The 20,190-nt window shown below is 38.2% G+C and overlaps 1 protein-coding gene across 3 annotated transcripts; it reads left to right on the plus strand.

The window, feature by feature from the left end:
* Window positions 1–2,192: 2,192 nt before the first annotated feature.
* LOC116463611 (translocon-associated protein subunit gamma) lies at window positions 2,193–19,990 on the plus strand. 3 transcript variants are annotated; one of them, XR_009212092.1, is made up of 6 exons: window positions 2,193–2,391; window positions 3,558–3,684; window positions 8,931–9,029; window positions 13,528–13,659; window positions 18,755–18,863; window positions 19,495–19,990. XR_009212092.1 is itself a non-coding variant. In XM_032146796.2 (5 exons), the coding sequence occupies exons 1-5, from the start codon at window positions 2,259–2,261 to the stop codon at window positions 18,762–18,764; spliced, it is 501 nt and encodes a 166-aa protein (XP_032002687.1). In that variant the 5' UTR covers window positions 2,193–2,258; the 3' UTR covers window positions 18,765–19,472. The 3 variants fall into 3 exon arrangements, 2 of the variants coding, with proteins under 2 accessions (XP_032002687.1, XP_032002686.1); XM_032146796.2 differs by lacking the exon at window positions 19,495–19,990 and having other exon boundaries at window positions 18,755–19,472; XM_032146795.2 differs by lacking the exons at window positions 18,755–18,863; window positions 19,495–19,990 and adding an exon at window positions 14,706–17,517 and having other exon boundaries at window positions 2,200–2,391.
* The last annotated feature ends 200 nt before the right edge of the window (window positions 19,991–20,190 follow it).

The raw sequence follows: 20,190 nt of genomic DNA on the forward strand, positions 1-20,190 counted from the left end.
ATTTCCCTAATTTACCCCCATGAAAATAATTTAAAATTCCTATTTTAGATTATCTTCTGTTTATAGTTATCTTTAGCTTTACAAAATGTATTAATTATTTTCTGCTAGCTTTATTATATCAATTGTAACATTTATATCCACTTCACATTTCAAACTTTTAGCTTTCCTATTTTAGTTGTTAAAATATTTTTCTCAGGCATAATTCTTTTTAATCTCATCCTTATCATTTCTTCTTTTCTTCTTTGAAAAGAAAGATGATTGTTGTCTCTTTGGATCTTTTAGTTTCTGGTGTTTTTTTTTGTTTCTTTTTTTTTTTTTTTTTTTTTTTTTTTTTTTTTTTTTTTTTTTTTTTTATGGAGTCTTGCTCTGTTGCCAGGCTGGAGTTGGAGTGTAGTGGCGTGATCTTGACTCACTGCAACCTCTGCCTCCCGGGTTTAAGTGATTCTCCTGCCTCAGCCTCCTGAGTAGCTGGGGACTACAGGCGTGCACCACCATGCCTGGCTATTTTTTGTATTTTTAGTAGAGACAAGGTTTCACCATGTTGGCCAGGATGGTCTCAATCTCTTGACCTTGTGATCCACCCACCTTGGTCACCCAAAGTGCTGGGATTACAGGCATGAGCCACTGCGCCCAGCCTCTGATTTTTATCTTTTATCTTCTTTTTATACCCTTGGTTTGTTTATAAATAGGAAGAAGAAAATCTAGTTATAGAGATAGATCCAAAAAATTTTATTTATGAATTGGTCATAGATGGAGAAGGAAAAAAATAATTAGTGTTGAAACCCACCATTTTAACCAGAGCAAATGGGTTTAAAAGAATGCAACTTAGTGAGATAGGAAAAACTGGGGGAGGAGCATGTTGTAAGAGAAAATAATAATTTCTTTTTCTATCACTACCATGTAATAAAATAAAGAGCATTTTTAACATCAAAAAAGACATAAACCCAGATATTTTAAAATGAATACTTTTGATTTTCTGAAAAATTCACTAGATGGTCTTTTTTTTTCTTTTTCATTTTGTGGCGAATTAATGAAAACTTCTGGCATTAAGGAATACTTGCAGTAGATAATGGAAGGATTTATATTTCAGGAAAACTCACTCTGGTACCAGTATAGAGAATAGATTGGAAAAGATTGAAGACAAAAGCCCAATTAGGACTAGTAATAGGAAGCTGTGGAGGTAGATTACAATTTGGATACTATGAGGAAGAAAGATATCTACCAAACGGTTAATAAGGAGGCTGGAGGTTGAGGAAGTTGTGCCTAATGCACTGGAGTGTTCTCAGTAATCAAAAGCAGCATTTGCTGGGAGTGATGTGGTTGAATTTTTTTTTTGAAGAAAAAATGAGAATGTGTTGAGTTAAAAATGGAATCTAGCTGTTTTAATAGGTATACTTAATCTTTCTGAGCTTCAGAGAAGGAGTCCTGCCTAGCCAACCTGTTCTTAGTATTATGTTTTATTTAGCATGGCTTTGGAAGCCACAAAACTCTGTATGTCTAGTTGAAATAAAATAAAATAGTAGTAACTTGTATCAGACATATATTAAATATTGCCTTCATCAATGAGATCATGAGTTTCTTAAAAGCAGGAGTCCCGTTTTCTTCTTCCTATAGAGGTGGCCTATTGTTTAGTGAAAAGAGCCCAAGCCTTGGGGACCCACACCGCAGGTCTACGACCCTCAGGCTCTTCATCTGCAATGGCGGTAATGATGCGCACGTCATAAGATTCTTCAAGGTATTTAATGAAATAAAGGATGTGTAAAGGAGAAGGGATTTTACATGAGTTAGCTATACCTTTCTCTTCTTTCTTCTTCAATGTACTCAGTCCTGTGTACGCACAGAGGGCACTAATGGCGTGGGGCCAGAAGAGCTTTTAATTTTGGAATTCTGAAGAACTAAGAACTCAAGAGTCTGTCAGCAGTTCTGAAGTGAAATATCAATAAAGTTTTGTTAATTTTTTTTTTTTAAAGCACGGACTAAACTACAAATCCCTTCTCTCTCCTCCAGGTGGACGGGTCACGTGGCTCGTCAGGAATCCGGAAGTCTGGCCCGTTCGCCCAATCACGCCCGGGAGCCTATCTAGCGGCGCCAGGCTGGCCAATCCTGGGGACGCTTGCTCTTCGCCAAACCGGGTCCCGCCTCCGCGCGCCGCGCTGACGGGTCGTTAGCGGATACGGCGGCCGCAGGGGCGGAGTCAGGGGCCTTTGCCCGCCTTGGCGGTCGGCTCTACGTTTCCGGTTCTCACCTCCTGCTCCGCCATGGCTCCCAAAGGCAGCTCCAAACAGCAGTCTGAGGAGGACCTGCTCCTGCAGGATTTCAGCCGCAATCTCTCGGCGAAGTCGTCTGCGCTCTTCTTCGGGAACGCGTTCATCGTGTCTGCCATCCCCATCTGTGAGTGCTGGGAGCGAGGCGGGTTAGGCAGGCCGCTGGCTGGTCGGGCTGGGCGGGGACGTGGCAGGACCCGGCGAGCAGGCAAGGCGCGGGTGCCGGGGGTCGGCAATCTCTCCAGCTCCCTTGAGCAACGGAGCCTCTTCTTTGGGCACAGTGTTGTCGCCTGGGATTGTCCTGTGCAGCACTCGGGGAGGTCACTTGTTAAAAGTACGCACGTTCCCGAGCTCCACCCCGGGAGAAGGTGGTTAACTAGTTCTGGGGTGGCGGCCCCGAATCTGTATTTAAACAGACAAACTCAAGCATACTGTTTGTGCCCTTTTCCATACAACTGTTGCTTGCCGTTACGAAATTTTAAACTTATATTATTACTTATTTTGCATAAATTAATTAGGTGAGAAACCATGAAGTAACCCACTGAATTATAAGTGCATCTTTACGTGAGCTACTTCACACCACTGCATAATTTTCCTGGTTTTTGCAAAAAGAGAGAGGTTGAAGTGCCAGAGGTTAGCGATCTACCATGTTTAGACTTTTTAATAATCCTACTGGACCAATTCTAGAATTCTCACTTGGTTGGGAAACTGCAGACTTGGACAAGGTCGTTTTTAGTAGAGCTCAAGGTTCCAGAACTCCTGTCTTCTGCTGCACTGTTGTTGGGCATTTAAAACTAAATGTATTTTTCTCTTTTGTCCTTACACAACCCAGCGTGCAATTAAAGTGATATGAAGCCATATTATGGCTCACTAATTCTACATAGCACTGCTTGGAGTTCTGATAACAGCCACGTCAGCAAGGAAACTATGGTTTGGGACTGCACGTGGCATTTTGGAATGGCCTGTATTTCGCATGCTAGTACCCTGATGAATGAAATTTGAAGTCTGACTTGTGATTACGTTGAGCCAGAGTTTGTTCTCATTTTAGAAGCAGAAATCTCATCTGGACTAGTAATAGGAAGGTGATGTTTTTCAAATGCTCTGAACTGGAAAGCTTGAGACTATACTGTTACTGGTTATCTCACTTCTGAAGATCCTCAGATACTGTTGGATTGCATAACTAATAACCTGGTATTTTACCAGGCTTAGCTATAATTAATTTCGCAGGCTTTTGTTACGGGGTTGTAATGTTTTGTTTCTTTTTGTACTCTTCCCCCCTTTATTTTAATTCAGGGTTATACTGGCGAATATGGCATATGGATCTTATCCAGTCTGCTGTTTTGTATAGTGTGATGACCCTAGTAAGCACATATTTGGTAGCCTTTGCATACAAGAATGTGAAATTTGTTCTCAAGCACAAGTAAGTATGTTTTTCAAGTGAAAGTACTACATGTTGTATTTTTATATGTCTTCTTAAGGATCATTTGTGTGTTGGTTTTAATAAGCATTAATTTGAGATATATGTATTAATAAACATATTTTGGGGGAAAGGAACATTGATGCTAGGAAGAATTATTAACTAACTGAAGTAGAGACAATGATCATTCTGACACGGCTACAGAAGTAGGTTTTGAGGGTGGAATTAGAACACTTAAGCACAGGCCTTAATATGAGGTTCATCAGAGAAAAAAACCCACCAAGTAAATTAACATTTCAGAAGCTAAATGTAATTCTTTGTGGAGAGAATTATTCTGGGCTCTTCACATACTATTTTTGGAAGTTAAAGAAATGATCTTTTTGTCATTATTATTTTTTGAGACAAGATCTGGTTCTTGCCCAGGCTTCAGTGCAGTGGCATGATTATGGTTCACTGCAGCCTCAACCTTCCCAGGCTCAAGGGATCCTCCCACCTCAGCCTCCCAAGTAGCTGGGACTACAGGTACAGGCTACCGTGCTCAGCCAATTTTTTTGTAGAGACAGGCCATGTTGACCAGGCTGGCCTTTTTATTTTATTGCTGTTTTTTTTTTTTTTTTTTAATTAAACTCTCTGTCATTTTCAATGCTAATTACATTTGTTTTCATACAAGTGTATAAAATGTAAAGGATTAACATATTCTAAGATCACACATATTGTAAAATACAGCTTTTACAGAAGAAAACTCAAGCCTCACCACAATAAACTTATACCTTAATTATAAGCAATTAAATATTCTATTTTCATAGAGGTTAAAATGCAGGATCATCTAGATTTAGGAAAGATGGTAACATTTATTATTTCTCAGTGTCATGGTCCTCATTGTCTCATTGGAAGTGGTATAAATTGTTTAATTGACGCCCTTTGATGTTGCTTTCAGGTACACTGTGGTACTTGGGTACGGATAGCAGGATTATTTCCCTCCTTCCTTGATGGGGTCACCTAGGTGCTATATTGCTTTAGAAGTAATTTCTTTTTTTTTTTTTTTTTTTTTTGAGACGGAGTCTCGCTCTGTCGCCCAGGCTGGAGTGCAGTGGCGCAATCTCGGCTCACTGCAAGCTCCGCCTCCCGGGTTCACGCCATTCTCCTGCCTCAGCCTCTCCGAGTAGCTGGGACTACAGGCGCCCGCCACCACGCCCGGCTACTTTTTTTGTATTTTTAGTAGAGACGGGGTTTCACCGTGGTCTCGATCTCCTGACCTCGTGATCCACCCGCCTCGGCCTCCCAAACTGCTGGGATTACAAGCGTGAGCCACCGCGCCCGGCCTGGAAGTAATTTCTTAAAAGGCAATTGGAATTTCACTGAGACTTGAAGTGCGAACATACTTTGTATGTGCGTTATCTTTTCATCCATAGTTCTCACTCTAGTTTGGACACTGTTTTTACTTGTGTTGCTGTAACAACCTCCATCTGGTCTTTTAAAACAAGTTTAGGGCCCACCCTGCCATGCACTATATGAAGCACATTACCCTATGTAATCCTTATAGCATCCATATGAGGTGCAGGTGTTTTCCTTGTTTTATCCAGTGAAGAGTATGTATTTCTCCTTATGTGACATCATTTTTATCATGTCATTCTCATAACTCATCATGGCTTTTTTTTTTTTTGAGACAGATTCTCACTTTGTTGCCCAAGCTAGAGTGCAGCAGCCCAATCTTGGCTTACTGCAACCTCTGCCTCCTGGGCTCAAGTGATCCTCCCACATCAGCCTCCCTAATAGCTGGGGCTACAAGCACGCACTACTACCACACCTGGCTAATTTTTGTATATTTTGTAGAGATGGAGTTTTGCCATGTTGCCCAGGCTGGTCTTGAACTTCTGGGCTCAAGTGATCCGTCTGCCTCAGTCTCCCAAAGTGCTAGGATTATAGGCGTGAGCTGCCGCGTCCAGCCATGGCCTGTTTTTTTTAAATGTATTAAAGCCAAATTCTTCTAGACCCCTGGAATGCAAGTCATCTGCTTCCTTCCTATGAGTCTGGCCTCATCTTTCAGAATTAGGCTTTAACCCTTCTGACTCAGCCCTCACATCATCCTTTGAATATGTCTTGTGCCCTCCCCCGTTTAGGATTAACTTACTTCCTTTCCATTCTTACCTGTGTTTTATTTTGAGACCTAGGAATCTTTTCCAGAGAAATCCTTCCTGATTTTGATCATTCCTTTGCTTTGTTGTCCCTGTGTTAGACTCTTTCGGGGAATGAGGAATAGAAACATGTTGAGATGATCTCAGTTAACAGGGATTTATTTTAAGAAATGGCCCAAAATGGCCTCAGTGGCCGAAGTGGCTTTAGCAGTTTCCTCCCTATTGTTCTGGACACAAAGGAGCTCAGCTTTCGTGGCTGCTGTTCTGATGGACCAGCAGAGAAGTTGGGTTATCTTTGTTATCTTTCTGCTTGGCAGCCCCTCAATCAGCTGCTATTCCAGGATTCAGCTCATGTGGGCCTCCACTGTATGGGACTGTTTCTTGTGAGGCATGGCCATCTGTGCATCGGGAAGCCCTCACAAGTGGGCATCTTGTATGACCCATCCTTTATAATACTCTTGGAACTCAGTCCCTTTGAGACTTGTCATTTTTTACTTATTCTTCATATCATTTTTCATTCATCTCTTTAGAATCAAAGTCATGTTCTTTTTACCTTCTCATTTCTACTTTAGGCTTCTTGAAGACACCCGCCATATTTTATACTCCTTAAAACAGTTAATGGTACATTTAGTTCAGTAAAATTTCAATGACTTACTGACTTAATAGACTCAGAATGGAGGTTTTTTTTTAAGTCATAGTTTTGGCTTTATATTAAATATGATACTAACTTTGAAACTCCTACAGATTTGCAAGATGGTTAAGGTTCTAAGATCCAGCAAGATGCTGAGTGTGGGTAGCTGTTGGCAGTAGAAGGAAGATGACTTCAGAGTCGACAGTCTGGGTTCCAGTGCCAGCTCTGCCACTCTTAAATGTATGGCCGTGGGCCTAATTTTACCTATGTAGACTTCAGATTCCCCAGCTATAAATTGGGGATGCTAGTGGAATTTCAGAGGGTGGTGAGGATTAATTATGATCATACATGTGACATGTTAAGCATAGAGTCTGGCACATAATAAATGTTTATGTGCAGGGTTGAAGAGGTTGGGGCTAAGAGAGCCCTTAGAAGTTGTTTTTGTTTTTTAACTTGGCATAATTTAAACGATGTTTGCAAAGATGTTTTAAGAAATCAGGTGGTGTCTTTTTTTATTTTTAATTTTGGAAGTGTTCTGACATACTGATGAGAAAGAGTAAAGGAAGAAAAATACAATTGATTTTATGGGTTATCTTAGTTGACTAAGTGCTAGGTCACTAGCGTGACCTCTATTTTGTTTTAGAGTGTTCAGCACTGAGTGAAGTTTATTTTCTGAGAGCTCTAAGACAGAGGGGAGGGCTTCCTCCTCTTGAGTTGCAGTAAACCTGCAGTGTGGTTGTTATGCCTCTGGTAGGTGAGGATAAAATTCTAGACCTAGAAGAGAAATTGCTTAGTTATCTGGTGTAATGTCTTCATGAGGATTTGTCATGTGGACAATCGGTTGACTGTCCTAAAGATACATAGTGACAACCAACTCTTTTGAAAATGCAGTAGTTTATTCCTGTGTCCTAACACCTTGATAGTTGGGGTGTGTATATATATTTTTTATATTAAGCTAAGAAAGGTTTCTGCAGTAAACTGTGTCCATTTCTTTTCAGTTGGTCTTTTGTAGAAAAAGAAGTTGCCTGATGTTAAGTTCAAGAAACACATTATTTATTTTTAATTTTTCTTATTTTTCCTGTTCTCACGAAGAAACATATTTAGTGCCTGGTCTGCTAAAGAGGTTCAGAGAGAAGAATCTCTGCCTTTGGAGCCAAGTGATCTGAAATGCAAGAAACATGAAAAAAGATAGTTTTTATATAATGAAATGAATCAAATGAAGTTGGATCTTTGGAGTAAAAAGTTCATTTTAGTGTCTTAAAGTGTCTCTTAAAAAGACAGCTGTCTGCCCCCTTAGCAGCCTTTTTCTTTAGGTTTCAGAATTGATTTCCTCTTAATTGTGTGTGTTTTGTGTTTTTTTTAGAACTATTTTTTCCTCTTTCCAGTTACCAATTTATGTGGGGTAACAAGGTTTAAAAAGTAACTTTGTAAACCTTTTAAAAAATACATTATTTGAAACTGACTAAACGTTTTCTTTTTATTAATAACAATGTCAATTCTAACTCAGTTCTTGAGTGAGAGAGCTAAAGATGGAGAGAGGTAAAAAGATAGGTAAAATCAGTTGCAATTTGTGCTGAACTTGTATCCCAGACACCCTTGTAGTTGAAGAAAGATTGAAAATTCCTGCCTTGAATGACCTGGGGCTTTCTGTCCATCACACCCAGCTTAAATTGTCCTTTGGAGTAAAGTTAAAATAATTACTTTAAGATATTACAGCTATTATTTCCACTTTGTTTAAGCCTAGTTTTCACTCCTGTTATGTACTTGGAATTGAAATAATACATCATTTACTAATGCCTTATGAAATTTATTTGTTGAACAGTTAGATGATAGGTTAAAACAAATTGTAGTTAAAATGATTCTTAACTAAATTGTGTTAATAGCATTTGACTTTATTAACCACATTAATTCCTAAACTGTGGGAAATTCTTCTTTTTAAGGAGAAATCAAACACGTCACTAATAAACCACATCTTGGACATTTCTCGAACTTCTCTTTTGGCTAGTGCAGTGTAATAAACTTGGAACTTTCAGGCCGGGCGCGGTGACTCACACCTGTAATCCCAGCACTTTGGGAGGCCGAGGCGGGCGGATCACGAGGTCAGGAGATCGAGACACGGTGAAACCCCGTCTCTACTAAAAATACAAAAAATTAGCCGGGCGAAGTGGCGGGCACCTGTAGTCCCAGCTACGCGGGAGGCTGAGGCAGGAGAATGGCGTGAACCCCGCGGGGTGGAGCCTGCAGTGAGCCGAGATCGCACCACTGCACTCCAGCCTGGGTGAAAGAGCGAGACTCCTTCTCAAAAAAAAAAAATAAATAAATAAATAAAAAATAAACTTGGAACTTTCTGCTCAGCTTCTTTTCTTGAAATGCGAAATATCATTCTGTTGCCAGTATGAAATATGAGTATGGTGTGTTTCTGAGAGAGAGTGATGTTCACCTCTGTCGCATATGGAAACTTTCTTTTTTTCTTTTTCTTCCAGAGTAGCACAGAAGAGGGAGGATGCTGTTTCCAAAGAAGTGACTCGAAAACTTTCTGAAGCTGATAATAGAAAGATGTCTCGGAAGGAGAAAGATGAAAGGTTTGACTCCTGTTTAAAGTATGGCCATCATAAAAGGGGGTACTTTGAAGAAAATTTTTTGATTTTTGCTTAAAGAATGTGGATTTTGGAATTGTCTGAGGTAAATTTTGGAATTGTAGTAGTAGTTGTAATGGAAATAGTAATAGTAATAGGTGACTTTTAGAGTTTTTATTACAACCAGATACTTTTATCTGTGCTGTACAATAGTTGATTTATTCCTCTAAAGAGCCCTGTGAAGTAGGTACTATTTTTATCCCCTTTTTATACCTGAGGCAACAAAGGTACAGAAAGCTTGGGTAACTTGCCCAAGGTCCTGAATTAGTACATGGTAGATCCATGATAAGAACACAGGCAGTCTGACTTGAGAGCTTGTACTTGTAACTGTCTGCTGGAATCGAGGAGGCAACAGAGCTTTGTACAGAGCAGGCTTTGTCTGTTAATAGGTGTACAACCTTGAACATATCGCCTAACCCCTCTGGGTCTGAAGGGTTTATGTGTTAGCATGTCTATGTGGTGGTATTTCTGTTCCTGAGCTTCCTGATGGATATCCAGTAATTAGTTATCTGTATTGGTTGGGAAAAAGAAAATAACTGGGTTTTTCTCCTGTTGCCCAATTCTGTGCCACATTTGTTAGCCCCTAGTCCCAATTTTTTCTGCCAGCTGCTCTTAGAAAGCTTATTGGACAATCTTAACATCTGAGTAGCAGAAGTCCCTGTGTAAACTTGTGCTGAAGAATTGCCACATAGATTAACAGTTGTGAGTTTGCTTGTTTTCATGGATCTTTTGTTTCAGTATCAAGAAGGTGCTTTGTTGGAACATATTTTTTACCCCACTTTGCTCCAGAAAGACTTTGTGTGAACTTCGTGTTAAAGTGCATATAATATATTTTCTGTATTTAATACGGTTTTCTTAAAATGCATATAAAACAAGTAACACACTTTTAAAGGACCAGAAACCATTTAAAAGGAAGAAAAGGTGGATGAGCAAGTACCTTAGAGTTAGTTACAGCAACTGAGCACTGAACTTAGTTGTGGGTTTCCAGGTGTCAGGGGAAGCATCTGAGGTCACATAGCTTTCATTGTCTGACGAGAAGCAGCATGCAAGTCTTTCTGAAAAGAAACTTTCCTGGCACTGGATCTTGGAAATACTTTATCAAGTGGATCCTTATTTAAGGGACACTGAGTAACTTAATGAACAATGTCTTCTATAGTGGTTTTGGAAAGGTGCCAAAACATTATTAAAATGATTATCTCCTATGGCTCCTTTATAAAACTGAAGGCACAGTATTATGACAATGGAGGCCTTTCTGCTTGGAGCAGCTTTAATGAGGTCGGGTTACATAGCTTTCCAATTGCATATTTTTTGCATAGGGATCAAGGTTAGAGAATCTAGATCACTGTTTTAGAAAAAACTTTTTGTTGAATTTTTCATTACAATGGTGTTTCTTAAACTAGGGTATGCATAGTTACCTAAATTTCAAAATGTTTGTTACAGCTTTTAAAGGTTTTCAGTGATTAATTATGTCAGGGATAATAAATGGGTTTCCTCTGCCCACTGCAGTCTTGGACAGATTTGGTCTGGCACTTGTTCTCAATCCTGGGTTATGTCTCAGAATCTTTCTCAGTTTAGTGTTCAGCTAGTCACTACTAGTGAATCAGTTGAAATTGGGAATGAAACCTTTGCCATTTGCTGGATTAGGTATTTCAAAGTGGGGTGAGGTGGAGGTTTCATGGATATATATAAGTGTAGAGTGTCAGAACATTATAAAATTTCTCTTCTTTTCATTGGTAGAAATTTGGCTGTTTTTATTTCCACCATAAAAGCCATACGGGATACAGTTTGTACTGTATTGATTGACCTCGATAACTGGGACGAGAGCCTCTCATTAAGATCTAGCTTGTTTCTCTCTGAAAGAGTTCCAGGAGATTTGATATAAGGAGAAGGCTTATCAACATTTCTTTGCTTAGATGTGTATCTCTCAAAGCTCTGTCTACATTCATTTGGAATATATACTCCATGCCGCTTAAAAGTACTTTAAAATATTCATTTATCCAAGGATGGAAATAAGCAGAGGAGAATGTGAGATTCATTAACATTCATTCCAGAGTGCGAGTGTGGTTTCTTCTTGATTTACAGGTGATCTATCATTTGACATTATTTGAATGTAACAGTTGCTTGGTCTCAACTTTTCTATTGTAGGAAGCTCTTCCTGAAAACATCCTTAAGATATTGGGAAGTCCTGTCCCAAACCAGGTTTCCTACTAGGAAGAAAATGTCTTCTACTAGGCAGAACCATTGGCAATGAGGGCATTTGGGGGTCCTAAATTTAAAACAGAAACAGAAAAAAACAGCATATGGGTGGACTCAGAAAAAGTTCTAAAGGCTGTCAGGCAGTCCTGACTTTATACACTGATGTAACTAACACATGCTCATATTGGGATCTAGGGAAATCTAAAGGATTGGGCCACTTCTTTCATTAAAACTTTTTTGAAAATGGTTCTTGTATTAGTCCATTTTCATAGCGCTATAAAGATATTACCAGAGACTGGGTAATTTATAAAGAAAAATTTAATTGACTCACAGTTCTGCGTGACTGGGGATGCCTCAAAAAACTTACAATCATGGTGGAAGGTGAAGAAGCAAGTGCCTTCTACACAAGGTGGCAGGAGAGCAAGTGAGCGCAGGAGAAACTGCCATTTTTAAACCATCAGATTTTGTGACAACTCCCTCACTGTCACGAGAATGGCATGGAGGAAACCGCACCCATGATCCAGTCACCTCCCACCAGGTCCCTCCCTCAACATGTGAGGATTACAATTCAAGATGAGATTTGGGTGGGGACACAGAGCCAAACCATATCACTTCTTATTTAGGGCTTGACAGAAAAGAAGTTAAGGAGAAGCACTGTGATGCAAGTGAGATAATTTTATCATCTAGAGTAAAGTCAGGCTAATAACCTACGTAAGCAACCTGCCTTCACTGGGTCTCATGCCAGAGTCTTAAAAATGGAGGCAGTTGTCCTGAGTGTTCGTTCTAGTGTTAAACCATGTTGAGACTATGCATCTTACTAGGCTGGTCTCATTGATCAGTGTTAGAATGATATGTTTCCTGGAACTCCATCTCACGTTTTTTAAAAATTTACATTTAAGCTTCTATGAAATTAGAAGGTGTTTTATAGTTGATGGCTGCACTTAATGTAATGTCCTTCCCTTCTTCCAAACTTACAGTAAATAGAAGAGTTATTAAGTTGATGGTGTCTGTAGAATTGAGGAAATATGGCATCTGTTAGAGACTACAGATTTCTTAAGATGAGCATAAGATGTTAATTAGCCTTCATTTAGCTCCTTTCTAGCAAAACTTGTTGTCTTTGGATTAGTATATTTAATGAATAAAATGTGTCAGTTACCACTGACTTACTTAAAGTGCTGTCCTTAGGGTTGAGGGGATGTGTCATCTGACTCCAGAGTAGGTTTATCTTTTTGGGGGACGAAGTGTCTACAATAGTGGCCTTCAACCTTTTTGATAATGACCTACAGTAAAAAATATGTATTTTACCTTTTGACCAAATAAACTCACACGTGGACACATGCACATGTTTCATAAAACAATAATTACCCTACTCTGTGCAATGTGCTGCTGATGTGTTTCTGTTCTTTCCTATTTCATTTTTTTAAAATGCTGGTCTCAACCCACTCAATTTCTGTGGGCATTCAATCCACTTGATTGAGTTCACATCCCACTAATGGGTCACAACCTACCCTTTTAAAAACTGCTTTACAAAGTTAATTAACCAACAAGAATGAAGGCTCCCTTATTCGCAGGCATCCTATAACTTCCTTTTGCCTGTGTGAAGGGGTAAAAGAAAAGATGGATGAAATACTAGTAAATTAATAAGATAAACTATCAGAACAAGTAAAATAGAATAAAAAGTAGAAGGATTTTGCAGGCATTAAAAAGTCCTCCTAATGATTAAGCGCTTTTTTTTTGTTTGAATTAATAAAGATGGCTAACAATAGCCTACTTGTGTGAGACCACAGGTAATTTTTGTCATTGGGATTGTCTTCTGAAGGTGTGATATTGAAGTCTGAAATCCGTAGGCTATAGAAAGCCTCAAGCCCAAGGTATAGCCAAGGAAACTCCACAGGCTGCTAATCATGGAATGTGAGTTTTAGGTAAGGGCCAAGAGAGAGATATTTGACGTAGCTGCTGATGAAACCGTGCCGGTTGCCATTAATGAGTCCTTTCTTCCATAACCCTGGTTGCCTGGGAAAAATGGTAACATAACCAGCATGATGTTTTCTTCACTATCATAGAGTGACATTTTTTTTTTCAGTGGAAGAAAGGGGACAATTCTGACTAAATTTAATATTACAAACACATTCTTACCCTAGAACACTCAAGGAAAAACTTGTTTTATGATGAACTAGAGCCATTTGGTTCTTAAAGTTTTTTTTAAATCATATTTATAAGCTTGTTTGACTTGTTTCTGTGTCTCTAGAATCTTGTGGAAGAAGAATGAAGTTGCTGATTATGAAGCTACAACATTTTCCATCTTCTATAACAACACTCTGTTCCTGGTTGTGGTCATTGTTGCTTCCTTCTTCATATTGAAGAACTTCAACCCCACAGTGTATCCTTTTCAAGGTTATCTTTTTTAGAAGTCAAGAAACAGTAGTTCGTTTTGTTTTTGACTTGTCTGGATATTTTAGTGGAAAGAAAAACTGCTCTGGGAGTCAGTCCATTAAATAGTGCTAACTTTAGATAACTTTCTGGACGTTTAAAATAACAGCTATTGGTTTAAGATTCTTTTAAGTTTATGAATTATGACTGTATGATAAAGTATTATAAAGTAGTCTGTGGGAATCTGTGTCCTTGCCTCCTTAAAAAAAAAGCTCCAAAGAGCCAAAGCAAACCTGTCATTTTTGATAGCTTCTGAAATAATAAGCCCCTGTATCTGTTATTTTTGGGCTCTGGGGGTTGGGTGGATGGCCAATGCAGTTAAATAGGTTCATTCCAGTGTATCTTAATAGTGTTTCAAGCTGCTGTTAAGTTGAGCTTTTGGGCAAGAATCAGTCTTCTCTTATTAATTTATTAAAGGTGTTATCCAAGAATGTGCAGCCAAGATTTTAACAATTGGTGATTATGATGTAATAAAATATCAGATACCCTCCAGCGTGTACCTTCTGGGAATGCTGGAGTGGTTTGCTGAAAATTGTACAGTTCTGAGGCTGGGAGTAGCTTCGAACTTTTAGAACCTCCTTGCTGTTGCAAGCCAACTGCAGCAAAACACTGATTTGCAGGGAAGACTTATTTTTCCATTGCTCTTAGGGGGAGAAAAGGAAAACAAATCCCTTTTCTCTCCATGTTCTTTGATCAACTCTTTTCGTGAAGGTTAAATGGAATTCAGATTATTCTTTGTGATCATGTGTTCTAGGTTTCTGTCTTAAGTGTTTTTTTTCTAAATTGGAACACATTTCCTGTGAATGTTTTCCATTTTTTTTTTTTTTTTGGTTTTCTGTCTTGCAAATTGTGTTCGCAGACAATGGGGCTGCACATCATTATGATTACACCAAGTGTCAGGAAGGAAGCAGTACATTCCAAAGAGGTGGCCTCTTTATTTTCTCGAAAAACTAATTTGAAGTTACTCATTTTTCCATAACATTAAATTTCTTACAGGAACTACATTTTGTCCATAAGTGCTTCATCAGGACTCATCGCCCTCCTGTCTACTGGCTCCAAATAGACCATGTCAGCCTCACCCCCTGGCTTTGTGTCTATGGGTGGCCTGTGGTATATGGAAAAGTAGCAGGGTGGTCAGGGTGGGAGACACAAGATGTTTTTATAGTCTAGAGCCTTTAAAAAACCCAGTAGAATGTAATTCAGTATTTGTTTATTGGCTGTTTTTGACAGATTGTTGAAATTAAGTGAATTAAAAGGGAAACTCAGAGTACCAGGACGTTTATTAAAAGGAAACAAATGTCTTGCAATGTGCTGTAATCACAAGAGGAGAAAATAACTTGTTTCCTTGATCTGTCAGAGGTCAAAGTAACCTCGGCCGAGCTGTTGTTATTTATTATATAATAGTAGTAGGAAGTTAATAACTGGTTCTCTGTGTTCCAAGCACAATATTACAACTTCTTTTGAACCATAAATATCAGAATGAATCCTCTTCCCAGGGGATTGAACAGAAGCTTAATGTTTACAAGTGTTTGAATTTGTGATCTTAAATAACACAAAATTAAAAACATTTCTCCCATTTTCCAACTTGAGGAAGAGAAACTTGTGGAAAAGTTCTGTTTTTGTTTTTGTTTTTTTTTTAAAGAAGGGCAGCCAAGGTAGTAACCTAAAAATAGTGCCCAGGCATATGAGAGTTGTCCTACGAGGTTAAAGAACACACTGTTCCGCTGTATGGCTTTGGCCCTGAGTGGCCAGGGAGGTCAACTTGACCCTGCCATGTTGGTTTGACTTACTGAGACACAGGAATCATTGTTTTCCTTGACCAGGGTCTCACACCCTGGAGGAATGTTAAGTGAGAGAAAGAACCTCTTTCCTGAATATTGACATGTAAAAGACCAAAGTAATTTTTCTGAACTTCTGCAATTCTGAGAACTCTCCAAGGAATTTACAGTGATTTTAGTGCTTGTCAGCATTTTTCCATGAGGACTTTCATACATTTGACTCTTTAGTTCACACAGGTTCCCATTGATTGTGAGCAAAATATTTATCTCTTTAGCCCTTGGGGATCCAGCTGAGAGCAATCTCTTGCATTTTTTTTTACCCGTGTATGTACAGATATCATTTCTTGTGTATGCCATGACTTGAAAAAGTTTGGGAAGCTCTTTAGCAATATCAGCTAAAAGGATATGAAATCACAGGTGATAGCAGTTGTCATTCAGTAATTTCCTACAAGCAGCACCCCAAAGGAAATATAGTCCTAATCTTTAGTATCCACTTCTAAATTTAATGTGAGTTTCGTACATATTATTAGTTCTTTTCTTTATAATTTTATAAAAAATATTCAGGAGTTTAACTTCCACTTCCATGCTGTGAGATGTTTTGGGCTCCATCCAAGAACTTGGAAGAAAAACAGGCAGGAATGCATTTGCATAATGACCCAGATCATTTTCTGCAACTGAGAATTATATCTCATCGTAGCTTCTAGAAGTCTGCAATTCTTTACTTTTCTTTGGTGCATTATTATCTAGGTGCCATCACTGGATAATGTGGAGTGACTAGAGAAGTCAACATTCACTGCAAGGTACAGTTAGGGTAACACTTAAGAGGTTTATTATTTTTTAAAAACTTTTCTTGAACTCCTGGCCAACATGGTGACACCCTGTCTCTACTAAAAATAAAAAAATTGGCCCGGCGTGGTGGTGGGCGCCTGTAATCTCAGCTACTCGGGAGGCTGAAGCAGGAGAACTGCCTGAACCCAGGAGGCAGAGGTTGCACTGAGTCGAGATCGTGCCACTGCCTGGGTGGCAAGGGTGAGACTCCATCTCAAAAAAGAAACAAAAAAACCCAAAAAGTTTTCTTTACTGTTGATTTAAAAAAAAAAAAAAAAAAAAAAAAAGCCAGACCATAGTTTGACTGGTGGCATGGAATTTGTGTATCAAATAAATGCATTTGCTTATTTGACAAACCATCAGTTTCTACTATTTGTTACCAGAGTTGGGCCACTATCTTTTAAAATTGCTGGTGAAAACTTGCCACTAGATGGCAGTGCCTATATAGATGGGGAAAAAATTGCCACCATTCTTGGTATAATACAGTGTAGCTTAGATGAGGTAGTGAAATAGGGGTATCAGCCGAATATTCCTAATATAGTTTCTCTTGAATTAATAAACTGAAGATTTGTAGGAAAATGAGCGAGCAAAATTTGTTTACTGTTGTGAATTTTTCCTGCAGCACTCTGTTTTTAACCAACTTTCTGTACTAATAGATACATTTCTGTGCATAAGATTATAAGGCATATACTCACAGTTCAGTAGTTTTCGTTAAGGATTTACTGTGTGAGTACTTTACTGTGAAGAATTGCAGAACCTTTTCCCCTCTACTCTCGTCTAAAAGTTCTGTGTGGCACACAGAGATGCGACCTACTCAATCTGACTTAGATAGTAAAACCATGCTGTAGAATTTTTGTCTTAAAAAGACCACATACGCAGCACTCATGAAATAAAAGATTCATCTGTAATTGGGATTCAAAGTGATTAAATTCCTTTGTTCATACTCATAAATAGCACTAAAGTGTTACATTTTCATTTACCTATTTTTAGTTCCTCCATTTTAACTTAATAAAAATCTTGGATTGATATTCTTAAGCAGTAAAAGTTTACTGGTTGTCCTATTTGGCATATTATTGAAACTTGGAAAGGATAATTTGAAACAAGGTTTGAAGTTAACTGAAATATGGAGATAGAATTTATACTCAATTCTTGTGAAAAGTCTTGCTTAATAAGTATGATTAAACTTTGCTTTTTAAAATTTGTATTTTCCCTACACTTCTTTATAAGAATCCTATGATGAAGTACATAATCTTTATTATATCATTTTACATTAACCATCTTTTTTTTTTTTCAAATTGTTTTTTATTTTACTTTAAGTTCTGGGATACATGTGCTGACCATGCAGGTTTGGTACATAGGTATACATGTAACCATCATTTTAATATCTCACACATGTAAATGCACATCTTTGTAGTTACCGATCAAATGTATGTGAGGCAATGAAAGGCATTGAGCAGTTACAGTAAAGGGCAGACATCAGGCCACTGCCAGTATGTACCTGCTGTGCCTTCCTGCCTGCCCTCTTTCTTTGTTTTCAGTGTGCATGCCAGTCACTGCTGCTTCTGGAGACAGGATGGAAGGATCCATGTATGGGTACATTTATGGAGAAAACCAATTTATAGATGTATCTATTAGAGCTCTAAGGGATTCTCTTTCACTTCCTTGGGACTCCCAAGCAGAGGAATTAATAGATTAGGAGGGTCTTTTGAGGGGTTGGTTTAAGTTTTTAGGGAGATGATAGAGGCTAACTTCTCGTTGGCCTTCATGAATTTTCAGTATATCTTTTTGCTGACTTATCCCTGTTTGATTTCTGAGTTTGGATTAATACTTCAGTTTTTTAACAACTTCAACATTCTCACAATTTCTGCATAAAACTTTAAAGCTTAAAAAAAAAAAAAAAATCTACCTAAAGGAGCACTGAACTAGAACACAAAATACTTGGGTTCTAGGCCTGGTTCTGCCATCAACTAGCAGTGTGTGAGTTTGGGCAAGTTTTTTTCATCATCTATCCAGGCCTAGATAGATGCTCATTTTGCTCATTTGTCAAAGAGGGATGGCTTTGCAGATGGCTAAGTTTCCTGCAGGCTCTGACATCTGCCTCATGGCTTTGGCACTCTCCTCATGAAGAAGTGACAGTTCTTAAAGTGGGAAGCCAGACACAGGGTTTCTAATTTGCCTGAGATTTCCATATAGGGATGGCTGGTACCCACGTTACCTTTTGGAATGATAGATTCTCTGCCAGGGAATTCTTTTCGGAAGAGAAAAGAAAAGAGTGTGTGGAATTTTTTTAAGGACATAACTGTGAAATAACATTAGTATATTTACCATGACAGATTCGCATATAAAAAACTGTTCCCACAGCTAAGCCATAATATTTATATTTGGTTTTGATTTGCAAGTTTTTAAAAGTGAATTTGTGAAGCCTTAACCTTAGTGCAGAGTGTTCTAAAACCCAGTGAGAAGTGATATCTTCAGTAATCTCCATTGATAGAAAATGTTTGGATTGCAATTTAAACCTCAGACTTTTGATCACTACTATTTCTGTTGAGTGAGTATTCAGTGCAGCTTAGCTGCCAATATAATTTTTATTTAGATGATTATTGCCTATTTTATGGTCACATATATTTTACATGTGCATGTTTTACATATATGGAAAATATACATAAGTCTCACAGTGAAAGATCAGATAAAATCTATTGTGAGATTGAATGCACAAAATGCTTTTATTACTCTAAGCAAATAAATCAAATCACATTTCCCATTAGACAGCACCTCAGCTCCTCTATACATACAGCAGTTCGCTGGATTGGATACACAATGAACAACTGAAAAAAATGATAAATTTCCATCATTCTGATACTCGGGCAAAAAATTCAAACTCTGTTAGAATACAGGTACTAGTAATCAAATAGAATTTCTTGATATCTCCCACTAGCATTTTCAGATTTAGAATTTAACCATGAAGTACGTATCTAGAAATAATGACAGACAATCGCATTATAAAATAATATTACAGTTCTTCTGTAAACCTCAAAGTGATTTCTGTGTGGGGAACTTGCTGACCAGAAAATTAAATTAGAATTGTGTACATCCTCAGATATCCAAATAGAGTTAAAGGGCCACTCCCACACCACCCCCTTCAAAAAAAAAACAAAAACATGTTTTCTCTCTTTTTACAGATACTGACACAGTATATTCTCACAATTTTTCTCAAGTGGGATATTAATGAGGGTAAGTAGCCAATAGTGGCAGGGCTAGATATCTCAGATTTTGAGTGCAACAAGGGTAAGCCCCATTAATCCATGCAAAGAACTTTCATGCATATAGTTTAGTGCATATAATATGATTATGGAACCAGAAGTTCTTTAACATTTTGCTTTTCACTAGGCAAGTTAATTTACCCAGCATATTCTGAATAGTGACATAGCATTTTTCACAAAGCCAGTGGTTGACTTTCATGTTAACAACGCCTTATAAATACCAAACATTATATTGTAAAATCCCAGTGCTAATTAAACAATGAACATTTGCCTGTCTGGGTATTTTACAGGTTTACTTAAAAAACTGAGCATGTGTATGTTTTTGTAAAGCTCAAATATTTAAATTTGCAGAAGTTGTGCCTACAAGCAGTTGAAAGTATAAAGCAGGTTTTAATAAAATGTAGTAAAAAATGAACACCTAATTGCAGATACATTGCATTTTCTTCGAAGCTAAGTTTCCGTAGCAGTGTAGCCCTCTCTTTTATAAATCAGCTGCAATGTCACTAAAGATTGGGGCATTCATCCTTTTACTGTCTCTACTTGTAAGTGGACATAACATTAGAATCCTAATAGACATTCTGGATAAGTTGTACAAGGCCATTCTTGGGGCCAAGC

Source organism: Hylobates moloch, unplaced genomic scaffold, assembly GCF_009828535.3.
Source record: "Hylobates moloch isolate HMO894 unplaced genomic scaffold, HMol_V3 SCAFFOLD_44, whole genome shotgun sequence".
Lineage (NCBI taxonomy): Eukaryota > Metazoa > Chordata > Mammalia > Primates > Hylobatidae > Hylobates > Hylobates moloch.